At 41.5% G+C, this 12,320-nt stretch overlaps 2 protein-coding genes across 6 annotated transcripts in view; one reads left to right on the top strand and one right to left on the bottom strand.

The window, feature by feature from the left end:
• The window catches only part of LOC101165007 (calpain-5), a 17,433-nt gene extending 15,686 nt beyond the window's left edge, over positions 1-1,747 (bottom strand). For 2 of the 5 annotated variants that reach the window (XM_020711660.1, XM_020711663.1), the window contains exons 1-3: positions 1,612-1,747; positions 514-649; positions 78-302 (exon numbers count right to left, since the gene is read on the bottom strand). The gene's annotated coding sequence lies outside the window, so the exon portion shown is untranslated. Of the gene's footprint in view, positions 1-77; positions 650-1,611 lie in introns of all 5 variants that reach the window. The other 3 variants (XM_023966342.1, XM_011487534.2, XM_023966341.1) reach the window with 3 other exon arrangements.
• Positions 1,257-12,320, top strand: LOC101164755 (zona pellucida sperm-binding protein 3). Its single transcript, XM_011487531.3, has 8 exons — positions 1,257-1,874; positions 1,965-2,071; positions 11,136-11,239; positions 11,333-11,507; positions 11,602-11,719; positions 11,810-11,880; positions 11,952-12,079; positions 12,158-12,320. Exons 1-8 carry the CDS (start codon positions 1,512-1,514, stop codon positions 12,214-12,216), a joined length of 1,125 nt encoding a protein of 374 aa, XP_011485833.1. The 5' UTR covers positions 1,257-1,511; the 3' UTR covers positions 12,217-12,320.

The following is a 12,320-nucleotide window of genomic DNA, read 5'->3' as shown; positions in this document are numbered from 1 at the left end:
TAAAGCACCCACTGAGTGCAAAGGGAGATCCCATTCTCATCCGTGTATGGGTGACAGTCACAAATGTTCATGCTTACCTTTCAGCTGCACCCTGATGAAGAAGTGTTACGTTGAGACGAGTCAAGATTCAGACCACCTGTCACTCATGTCAGGACTTTAAAAAGGAGCCTCTGAGAGTCCGGCCTTCTTCCTTCAGCATGCGTCAGCTCCCCCAGAGGCACTCTTGTCGTCTGTCCTCTGAATCTGTCGGGAGTCTTTGCTGCATCTCCAGCTGTGGCTCAACTCATTGGTTTCCCTGAAACCTGTGAGCCAAGCATGAAGGTCTCTGTGTGACTCTGCAGGGTTCGACTGTGAACGTTTATGGAACAGCTTCTAGAGTTGGGAGTCTGTAACTTTACCTCAGGTCCAGACAATAGAGCCAGCCGGCAAAGTGATATAACAATGAAGGCAGCAGTTACCGTAGCAACAGTTTCAAACACATCACCCATGGACACAGACTTTCCCAACACTTACTCCTGCTGTGTGTTCTCCTCTTTCCCTTGCTGCATCTCCCCTTCGTTTCACGCGGTTCCTCTGCTCCTCACCACTTCCTGTCGTTTCTCCTCTTTTGCTCCTGCAGGGCTTACTCCTGGAGGATCTGCTGCTGCCCCTGAAACCCGAGAAACCGGGGAGCAGCTTTAACTGCTTCACTGCTGAGTTTTGTGGACATGCGTGCAAAAGCGCAGGACGCTACATTTGATGTAAGGGGAGTATAGGCGTCTTTGCTCTTTGAGGAGATAAACTCCATCGCTTGCTGCAAAATATTTGATCCTAAATTTAAAAACAACTCCTGTTGTTTGCAAAATGGATTCATTTAAATCTTATTTGAAAGATTAGCTTCACAGATTCCACGATCAGACAAGCCGTTTATGTCCCAAAAATGTGTTTAAGGTTCAATGTGTTTCTGAGTTATGAGGTACTCAGAATTGCAATTTTTAACTTTATTTTTTTTATACATGTCCTCCATCAGCAGAAAAATGCCACAGTAGATATTTAAAAGATACAATTCACAGAAATGGATTGTTATACTGATGTCTTGACTTGTATTAATTCCTTTACTTTGTTGATAGACTACACAGTAAAGGTGTTGTTTAAGCTGAATATTTTAGGCTAAATTAATCAATCTCTTTCTTCTTATATGTATCTATTTACTATATATAGATAGTCTAAAGGTGATGTAGAAGAGATTATGGACTGAATGCTGGGAAATTTTACACATCAGTGAAGCAGCTTTTTTTGTTCTTTAACAAAGGAAACCTCAAACGTAATATATTCCAGGTGGTTTGTGGACTTTTTTCTGTCCTAAATAAATATTTCCGTGTTAATTGTTGCTTAGTTTACTAAAAAAGTATATTTTTAAAGGTTGTTCAGAGGCTACAGAGTGATGTTTGTCTGTAATCAGAGCTGATTAACCTCAGCTGTGATCCTCCAGCCTCCAGGTTACCGAGTAGGGAAAAAAAAAGCTATTGAAAATGCAGCAAACAACGCGTCTTGTTTTTGTTTATTCTGCGGTTCTGGTTGAAGTCCTGTACAGAACCGGGTCAGTCGGGGGTTACTCGTATCAGTCCGAACCTTTGTTCCGGTCCTACGCGGACCTGGAAGCGGCTTCGGCGTCGGGGCGGCCTAGTTCCGCGGAGGTCTACGTGGTGAGGTGTGAGGCGGACAGCGTGGAGGTGGTGGTAAAAGCCCCCCCTGATGACATTGGGTTCTTTGAGGAGTCCGCGCGGCCCAGGCTCGGGCTGTCCCGCGCGCGAGACCACTGCGCCGCCAGGCTGTCCGCGAGCGGAGACTACGTCATCCACGTTCCGCTGACAGAGTGCGGGAGTTCAATGATGGTCAGCGGGGGGCTTTCGTCGTGTCGCAGCTGCTGAATGCTGCCGCCTAGCGGTGTAACCTGATAGTGCTCTGTGTCCTCCACGCTCTAGTTTACACAGAGTGCTGTACTTTTCAGCAACCTGCTGCTGCTGCCTCTCCCCTCATCAGCCGTGGACGTGGAGGAGGCCGCCATTCCTGTGCTGTGTCAGTATAAAAGGTAAGGAGGAGGGGCTAAAAAAAACCCAGAAACTAAACATATTTACATTATTACCGATAGATCAAAATCAGATTAAAATTTGTAGCTGGTAGTGTTTCTTTTGGAAAATTTAAGATGGCAGCCTTTTCCTGAGGTCAAAAGTCAAAAAAACTTCTTTTGTGGTAGTAGACTTAGCTTGATGACATGTGTGTGAAGATTAGCATTTCCCATTTTCCGCAAAAACATGATAATCGCCACATTTCCTCACAAAATGCTCGCCAAGCCATAAATGCTGTGGCCATCCCATAATAACTTTTTACACTTTGTCTAAATGACTCTGACGTATGTTTTCATTTCGTTGGTGGGCTTTAAAAAAACTTTTTATGAGCACCATAAAAGATTTTTCTGGTCCCCAAATTCTTTTTGTCGGTCTCACCTGCTGTGATGTCATCATGGGGGGGGGGTCCTCTTTCCTCCCCAAAATTCATTTTCAGCAGATTTTATGTACGTGCAAATTTCTGGTGAATTTTCGTGTCTGTATCCAAATTTGGCTCAAAGCCGCAGTAAGAAGGAAGAATTGTGAAATTGCAGTCCAGGAATCCTGTGGAACAAAATCTATGGAGTTAATTCAGTCTCAATAATCAGAAATGCACACAACCGGTTTTACAAATGCACACGCTCCGATTCACAAATGTCATTTTATGCAAACGTGAAAAAAAAATTCGGAAATACACACCCTGTGTTTCACAAACACACAGATTGTGTTTCACACATGCACACTAAATGTTTTACAAATGCACAATAAGTGTTTCTCACAAATGTGCACACTGTTTTTCACAAAAACATTTTAGAAATTCACAATAAATGTATCAGAAATGCACAGTAAGTGCTTCACAAACATGATTTTTAGGTACACATGTGATGTGAACTCACAGATCATTCAAATTGCAGAATGTGCATTCAAAATCCCGTTCTCGTTTGTGAATCTCCCCGTGTGTGTGAGAGATTTTTCTACGGTGAATATTGAGACTCATCTGACGGAGCGGGTCGACTAATCTCACCATTGGCTAGTGAATCTGTCAATCAAACTCATCGGCAAAGCAGGCGGGTTCGCTTTTAACCAATCGAATGGCCCCTTACACTCCTCACTTTCAAAGTGACGAGGGAGAGAGCTGTTCAGCACAGCAGTTGAAAGGACGCGGGCGGCAAACATGGCGGAGAGGTCTTCTGAACGGGATCAGTCTCAGCCCGTAAGTAATGCACTTATTTGATCATTCCCTCGTTGTACGTCCTGTAATGTTATTGAATACTAAGTTGAAGCGTTCTCCTTTGCCAAGTGACATGTGTGAATGCTTTATGAACACTGCAGCCGAGTCGTTTGCAGAGTACCCCCACCGCAAATTAGCTTAGCTTTGTTTTGCTTAGCCTGTGCAAGTTGTGTCTGCCTGTGAGTGTGAGTGAAGTTCAAGCCGGTGTCGGTTCAAGCTAGCGTCTATAGCCAATGATCTGTAGGTTCTTAACATGATTCATAAGGAACTAAGGGGAAAAGCATGCCGGATTTACAGCAGCAAAGAAAGTATAATAAAAAGTATTGATTTGGAGACGGCGATTTGTTTAACACTGATGCTATGCTATGCTAACTAGCTAGTTGTTCCGTGTGCTGCCTTATGTAAACGCGATCCGGGTTAAAGTTAGACACAGCATTTTCACAACCCAGACTTTAAGACGGGGTGGACTGTGCAACAAAGTTATTTCATATGACATTCATGAAAACGGCATTTTTTAAATATAACAGACATGAATCCACTGTTGAATGAAAGAAGCCTCTAAAGCCACTAAAATCCCCGTATCTTTACTTCCAATGACGTAATGACAAGAATCCCAAACATTATGTTTTTAGGCTGTTTTGTAGTCGATAAGTAGTCACAGAAAGGGTGGATGGGAGAAATCAGCTGTCAACAGTGATTAGAGTAGAAGTTACTGTAAGTATTACACACAGGCTTCCTGTGATCAGTGTCTTGTCTCTGATTTTTTTTAAAGGTGTTCTTTACTACAAGCTCAAGTAATCATAGCAAGAGTGTTTTAAAAAATTCCCCTTTCATATATTTGAAAATTATGTAATTTAAGATCAGACAGCTAAATTATCTAATCCATGTTTGTCATGTTTTTATTTATTCTCTAGGAATTACTGAATGTGACAGCGTGACAATCTTTTGTTCCTCGTGACATCAGGCAATACAACTCTCTGGCAGGGCATCTTACAAGTAATTTCTTTTAATTTTACCCACTGATTTTCCAATTATTTACCTTATTTTATCAATCTTTTTATTTTGTGATATTTCTATTTGTAATGCATGTAAAAACACATAAACACTTATGTGTTTTTTTAAGATGGCCATTTAAAAAAAAATTCCTCAGGGATTATTAAATACCCTTCTATTCTATTCTATTTCATATTTTATCATCCTATTGTTTTACTGTTTTACCTGTCAATTGGGAATTTAGCATTTTTGCCGCCGTAAACATCTGTCAGTTGAAAGTATTTGTACTTGTATTCCATAGATCTTGTACCTGAGAAGATAGCAGACAACAACTGTGCAGACACCCACTTGGCCTTCTTCAGTGACGCTGTGAACGTTTATGGCTTTCCTCTGAGGTATTCATGTTATTCATAAAGAAATATTTTATTCACATATCAGGCAGTATAAGTACTTGGTTATTTGTACAAACATAAAATAACTTTTTTTAGACTCCTCTCCATAAACAAAGTCAACTCTAAAACTTTCCCCTCATGAATAACATTTTACCCCCCCTTAACAGTCTCTCTCACCTCATTTTTTTCCTCAGTGATACATGTAACCCACTCCTGCAATTTTTTTAACCTAGAAATTCTACTTATTGGCATCATACATAAGAACATTACATTTTAAACTGATGTGTACCGTATTGGCGATGCATTTGTAATTATGTGTTTGAGACATGATTTTCATGTTATTGTCAGGGTGAGAGGAGATCACGGAGGAGAAAATGTGGGCATAGCCGAGTTAATGCTCACAGTACGTACAACTGACACAAACGGCTTCATTGTGGGAAAAGTGTACACACAATCAACGGTGAGTTGAACCTAGTTTTAGAAGCTTTAATATATACACAGGGCTCCAGACTGCGTCCATTTGGTCGCATTTTGCGACCAAAATTTGAGAGTGTGCGACTGAATTTTACACCCAGTCGCACATGTGCTACCAGTAAATTTGCCTCCTCCACCCTCCGTATTTTTTATACATTAAACATGAAAGGAGCACGTCAATGATCGATGAAATGAGAGATGAAATCATCAATGAGACGCGAGCGCACACGCACGCAGGCAGACACACACACTCACGCGAATACTCATGAGACTGGACCACACGCGAGCACACACTCGCGTTTCATTGAGTGATGCCTGAGGCGGCCACTGCGTGTGAGAAGAATAGGGAAAGTCACTGCAAGTGGCCAAAATATGTGGAGGGGCGGGGCCTAGAGATAATCGAGCGCGCGTAAACATCCGTGGGAAGGAAACGGAGACAAATATCACAACCTGATATGTGCGTCTGAGCTATGAGCAAGCGAACTATTGATTCGTTCTTCCGACCTGCAGCTAGTGTACCAGTGACAGAGTGTACAGCAGGGGTCTCAAACTCGCATGAAGTCGAAGCTGCAGCGAGACTGAAAGAGACCAGGAATTAGGAGTTGTCCTTAACATTCAATTTCGTTTTAATATGCCTCTCCCCCTAAGTATGAGCTGTGATATTACATCTTTTATAATTATTTTAATGTTTTGTAATGGATGTAGCCTTTTTTTAATCAGTTGGTATTTTAAATTATTTTAATTGATCAGTGAACTACAAAAAACCCATCAGGACGCATGTCCCATAATGCATTGTTTTTTAGTCTGTAGGGCAGCTTTTAGTCAGTTCAATACTAAATTTCCAGCTGCGTTCGCTCTGATTGGTGTCTTGCTCTCACCCCTTTCTCGTGATATTTTTGTTTTGATTGACAGGTGATGTTGGAGCAAAAACAAAAATATACGTCACACACCAGGTGATCTGTGCAGTGTTGCGTCCATCTGGGTGATCTCAAACACGCTTATTGTGCATCTTGGCTGAACCTATTTGGTGTCACCAACATGAATTTCCATCCTCTAATATTTACATACATTTAAGTATTGTTTGAAACTGTGAAATGACCGAAAGGTTACTACGGTAATCACTTGTTACTAAAAACTTTTTTTTATTCTAAAAGTATGGTATTTTTTTTACTATTTTTACTTAGTTGTACTGTCGTGACAGCAATGGTGCTGTCAGTTTACCTTCATGTTGCATCTTCAAAAGTGCAGAATAAAATATGACACCGAATTAGAAACAGCACATTGTAATTTCTGCATCTAGTATTAAAGTATTTATTTGTAATACAGTGGAAATTAGTAGATTTGGTTAGAATGTTGATTTACGGTATGCGCCCCTAAATTTTCTGGTTGTGCCCCTAAAATTTTCAGTTAGGGGCCACTATGCTCCTAGTGAAAAAAGTTAGTCTGGAGCCCTGATACATAAAAGTGAATGATGTATTAAAAATAAATCTGACAATATAATATTTCTTTTTGCTTTTTTCCAAATACAGGATTGAGCTCCTCTGGTGTGACGTCTTCATGAGTGTTACTGGTTTATATTACAACATCCTGCACTCTCCTGAGGACCAAGACTTGCTCAATATCAGTCACATCACGTATTCTGCTGCCATTACATTTTTCTACCACGCATTCAGGCCAGTTTGGATGTCTTTAGTGACGCGTGGGACAGCCATCCAATCAGGACGGAGCAAAGCATGACACCAAATCAGCTGTGGCAGTTGGGCTTGACCCAGAACCCTGTTTCTGATCCCCGGGTAAATGCTTTATTTAATCTCACTGTACTGGACAACTGATTTGTGTGCAGTTTGACTAAAGTGGAAAGTATCAAGAAGAGTATCATGAAATCATAATGACTACAGTGAATTTTCATCGAAAATGAATGAAAAGGATTATTGTTGTGTGGTGCAAACAATTTCCCTAAATTGTTTGTTTGTAGGAAGAATAGCACATCTGCAAGTTCAAAATGCATCACAATGCATGGCCTTATGAGCCATCAGATGTACTAATGTCACTACTTTGTTAAGGTTCACTTATTTGAAAATTATAAACAGTTATGGAGATATGAGGTCTGCCTGCAAGCAACAATATAAGTTATTATTAGTCGGTCACTGTTCCTACATAATCTAAAACACAAAAAAACAGTGCTGTTCATAAACAGTTTTTTTTTTTTTTTTTTTGTCAGGGTATGCTGGTTCCAGAGATTGAATGGGAGGAGAGTGGATCCATGACTGAACCTCATCCTGGGATCAATGTCCCGGTATTGGACAGTCCTCTTTTGGGTCCACAAATGTTGGAACTGCAAGACGACATCAATCCATTGTGGAATTCAGACCGTTTGGGAGTTGACCTACATCTTTACTGTCCAGTGTGTTTCGAACTTAATTTAGGGGACATAATTACAAACAGAAGAAGAGAGACTGAGGGGAGGAAGACAGAGTTCAAATCAATACTGCTGTATTGTTCAAGGGACTTCATTGTATGTAAGGAAGTTATGAAAATTAGTTCCAGTTTAAATAAAATTCAAATCAGTAGAGATCCCACATTTGCTTAAATTTTGATGTTTTAATCTGTCCATGTTTTCACTGAATTTTACTCTGCAATAAAGGGTGAATGTTTGCACTTTGTTGTTCTATGACCATCTTTTGTTGTGTAGTATTTAACCAGCTATAAAACCCAGAGAGATGAGGATCTTTTTTGCAAGGGTGACCTGGCCAAGAGGTGTATATGTATATGGTTACAATATAAAATCAATGACATTTGAGTTATTAAAAAAATAAAATTAAGGTCAAGCAAAGTGACTTCGGGCTGAGCAGGGGAGGTGTATATTGGGCGTCTGTGATTGACAGTGAGATGAACTTGAGGTAATGTAGTCCCACTGCGTGGTACGGAGCAAAGTGATGACAGTTTCTCCACAAAACCTGTGGAAGTTGAAGATTTTTCTCCTCCACCTTCATATGATCCAAACCGTGTCTGAGTGTTGAAATGACGCTAGCATGAAAGCTAAGAGAATAACGTACAAACAATCCCGAGTGAAACATTCATTGTAAATCTCATGACCAGTACAGAGTTCGATGGATTCAATGTCAACTGCATTCAACCACTGTTGCCTTGCTTCCAGGTCCACTGAAAAGTTGCACAAGCCAGTAATTTTTGACAACCGAAGGCAATAAACCGACAAGCCATGCTAAGGCTAACACGCTAACGACCGACTGGTACAGAATTAAATATGGGCGGGGCTTTTGCCACCTGCAGAAAGCGTAGAGAAAGTGTAAGGGGCCATTCGATTGGCTAAAAGCGAACCCGCCTGCTTTGCCGATGAGTTTGATTGACAGATTCACTAGCCAATGGTGACATTAGTTGACCCGCTCCGTCAGATGAGTCTCAATATTCACCGTAGAAAAATCTCTCACACACACGGGGAGATTCACAAATGAGAACGGGATTTTGAATGCACAGTCTGCAGTTCGAATGATCTGTGAGTTCACATCACATGTGTACCTAAAAATCATGTTTGTGAAGCACCTACTGTGTATTTCTGATACATTTATTGTGAATTTCTAAAATGTTTTTTGTGAAACACAGTGTGCACATTTGTGAGAAACACTTATTGTGCATTTGTAAAACATTTAGTGTGCATTTGTGAAACACAATCTGTGTGTTTGTGAAACACAGGGTGTGTATTTCCGAATTTTTTTTTCACGTTTGCATAAAATGACATTTGTGAATCGGAGCGTGTGCATTTGTAAAACCGGTTGTGTGCATTTCTGATTATTGAGACTGAATTAACTCCATAAAAATCAGTCGATGACATTTTGGTAAAAACAAGGAAAAAAAATAATTTCAGAATTAATTGCAGTTAAACTCAGACCTATGAAATGAGTTTTTGACTGCTCTGCATAAAAACCTGGTTCTTTGTTCTCACGTTATGAGTGCTCTGACATATAAACGGCGCACACTTCTAAAGTGCTTTCCAGTCACACACTGACTCTGCTGCCGACCCTGGCGACCTCTAACCACCAGAGGCAAGGAGGGGTTCACTGTCTTGCCCAAAGACACTTTGACATATGGGTGGGCGAGGAGGGAATGGAACCTGCAATCTTCCAGTCTTCTTCCCGCTGCCCCATGGCCGCCCCATGGACATGAATTTCAAGATAATGACATAAATCTGATGACATTATCTGTAAGAATGTTATGTAGTTTTGAGAACTGGAACTCTTTAGTTTAATATTGTATTTTATGTGAAATAAGTAAAGATGGCTGGCTTCTCTACTGGATACGTTTCTTTTTTAGAGTCTTCATATTATAAAAGGATTTGTGTTTTGGGTTTCATATGTATTTTATGTACATCACATCCGTAAATATTGTATTGCATTCATTTCAAACATTGATTTTTCTCAGATTTTGAAAAATCAACTTTTTCTTTAAACTTTGCAAACTCTTTCATGTATTAAAAATAAAGGTGGGATCTTGGTTCAAATATTTTCCTTGATTTTGGTTTTTATTATTTTTAAGAGAGAAGTTACAGGCTGGGCGATGACGTCATCTGTTCATGAAGACTACAAGATGAAGAAGCTGCAAAGCCACAAAGTGTGGCTCCGTGTCTCAGACATGATGGGTTCTGTTCTTCCTGCTGACTTTATCCACCAACACCACAGAGAAAAACCTTGGAAGGGTTAAATATTGACCAACATGACGTGTTTGTTTATTTCTGTGGTGTTGTGAGTCGATCCTGACGACAATATCGGGCACAAAGCAGCAAAGTCTGTGTGTGACCTGCTGGACGCTCACATTGTGGGTGTGGTCAACTTTGAGGTCATTTTTTCTCACTTGAATTGTTTTTTTAGCGAGGAGATAAGTGATGTCATTCCTGGAACTTCAGAAGAACCATATTCTGTGTTTCTGTGGAGATTATTTCAACAATAATGACAACTTGGGATGTTTTTGTGATCATTTATGGCGAGTTTCAGACAAACTGCGGCTGGAGCTCGTTTTCAGTTCTGGTCAATGGAACCAAATCCAAGGTTTTTCTCTGTGGTGTTGGTGGATAAAGTCAGCGGGAAGAATAAAACCCATCATGTCTGAGACACTTTGTGGCTTTCTACTTTTAATTGCAGCTCATCTCATAGTTTTCATGAGATCAGTTAAATCTTAGTTCTTTGCTTTTGTAGCCTTTCCAAACTCAGAAAATCACGGAAAAAGATTAGAAGATCACGTTTTTTTTTTTCAGTTTTAATACACAAGAAAAAATTGTAGGACGTGTTTGCAAAGATTATAGTAATAGTTAAATTTAAAAATCAACCTATAATTGTCAAATGTCTGACCCTGGGTGATGAGCAAAGAATTTCAATGTAAACTAAAAGCATCCATGCAGATTTTACAGGAAAGGAATACATTTAGAGGTGAGAGGCTGCACTTCCTTCCAAGAAATGTTTGGTTTTAGCTCTTCAAATGTTGTATTTCATATCATCAGATGTGAGCTTATACAATGTTGCTTATTAAACATATCATAATCGGTAAATACTTTCTTTTAACTGCAACAAACTACAGCTGCATCTGGCTCAAAGCTGCACGGTGGGAAAGCTCCGGGATTGCTCGCCGTTTTTGTTGCACTGCTAATGTTTGGTTGGGATGTGAGGGGCTGTAAGCTAGTGGGAGAGAATATAAACAGATGGATAGTGGGGGATTACTCCATGCCAACTGTTAAGTCCGGCCTACATCTCAGAAGTAAATTTCTACTAAACTCCTGCGGAAAGTAAACAACAGTTTTCTCTGTTTTGGCTGAAAATGCCAAAATCCTGATTAAAAGAGCACTGGGAACGCTTCTACAATAGATTTAGAAGGTGACCGGAGCGGGTTTTTTCAGGCAAACGGTTGAAATGGATGTTTTGTAAAGGCGAGGTTCTCCTCCATGTCCCGCAGGAAGTACACGGTGAGCAGCGGCGAGCTGAGGCCAACCTGGACTCCTCACATCTCTGTGCAGTCCACTCACCTGCAGCTGGACTTCCGCCTCAGACTCATGACGAGTGAGTTCACCCGCGCCGAATCCAATGTGTCGCCGCAACAGACGGCTGGAAAGGAAGAAAAACACAAAAAGAAAATTTTCTTTGCCCTTCCAGGTGACTGGAGCTCTGAAAGGAAATTCCCCGTCTACTTCATGGGAGAAACGGTCAACATGGAGGCCTCCGTGGATCATCCCAACCCTTCTCTTCGCCTGTATGTAGGCAGCTGCGTGGCCACCCTGACCCCCGATGTGACCTCTCACCCCAGATACCCCTTCATAGACCACCGCGGGTGAGGCCCCGCGCCTTCTGCTGTCCCTCCGCCTTAATGGATGTCACTGACGCCATCGGTCTGGGCTGAAAAGAGCTTCTTCTGTTCTCCGCAGATGTTTCACGGACTCCCTGCTGAGCGGCTCCAGATCTCGCTTCCTGCCCAGAGTTCAGGATCAACTCCTCCATATTCAGCTGCAGCCTTTCCTCTTCCACCAGGACCACAGGCGCAATGTCCGTGCCAAGTGAAAGATTTCTTTATGTTTTGTTTGTTTTGGATGTCAGGGGGAAAGTGTGTGATCATGTGACCTACCTTCCCTTCAGATCTACATCACCTGTTACCTGGAGGCTGCTCTGGCATCAGAGCACCGGGCGTGCTCCTTCATCGATGGGAGGTGAGCTTTCACAGGTTTGAGCCGAACCTCCTGCAGGGTTTCCAGCGTGACGAGGCCGGTTTTCCCGACAGATGGAGGTCAGTGGATGGAGAAGATAGTGCATGTGAGAGCTGCAGCAGCCCTGAAGAGGCTCACAGCAGCGCTGCTGAGCACGGCCACAAGAGGGCGCAGAGGAGTCAGTGGGGGCACGCACACACCGGTGCAGCAGCCGCCTCTGACCAACTAAAACCTGCACTTTGGGGAACGTCTGAGTAACTCTGATTTCATACGTCTGCAGAAACCATCGTGGGTCCGATCGTGTTTCTCCCGGAGCGCGACGACTATGAAAAGAAGTGATTCTGTCTGACTTTGAGAACAGACACAAAGTTACAGAACATCTGAATAATTTGCAGTTTTTTTCATAAAAAATCCAAAATTAAAGAAAAGCTGTTTAGATGCTG

The sequence above is a fragment of the Oryzias latipes genome, chromosome 18 (genome assembly GCF_002234675.1).
Source record: "Oryzias latipes chromosome 18, ASM223467v1".
In the NCBI taxonomy this organism is placed as follows: domain Eukaryota; kingdom Metazoa; phylum Chordata; class Actinopteri; order Beloniformes; family Adrianichthyidae; genus Oryzias; species Oryzias latipes.
Note: the sequence above shows the minus strand (reverse complement) of the source record. Positions and strands in the feature narration are given on the sequence as shown.

What these genes read in the sequence shown, in the direction of transcription:
- LOC101164755 (XM_011487531.3), top strand. Translation starts at nt 1,512, where the DNA reads ATGCAGCAAACAACGCGTCTTGTTTTTGTTTATTCTGCGGTTCTGGTT. An exon ending in TGCTCCTTCATCGATGGGAG is followed by an intron (nt 11,881 to 11,951) that starts GTGAGCTTTCAC and finishes TTTTCCCGACAG; the next exon opens with ATGGAGGTCAGTGGATGGAG. An exon ending in GTGGGGGCACGCACACACCG is followed by an intron (nt 12,080 to 12,157) that starts GTGCAGCAGCCG and finishes ATACGTCTGCAG; the next exon opens with AAACCATCGTGGGTCCGATC.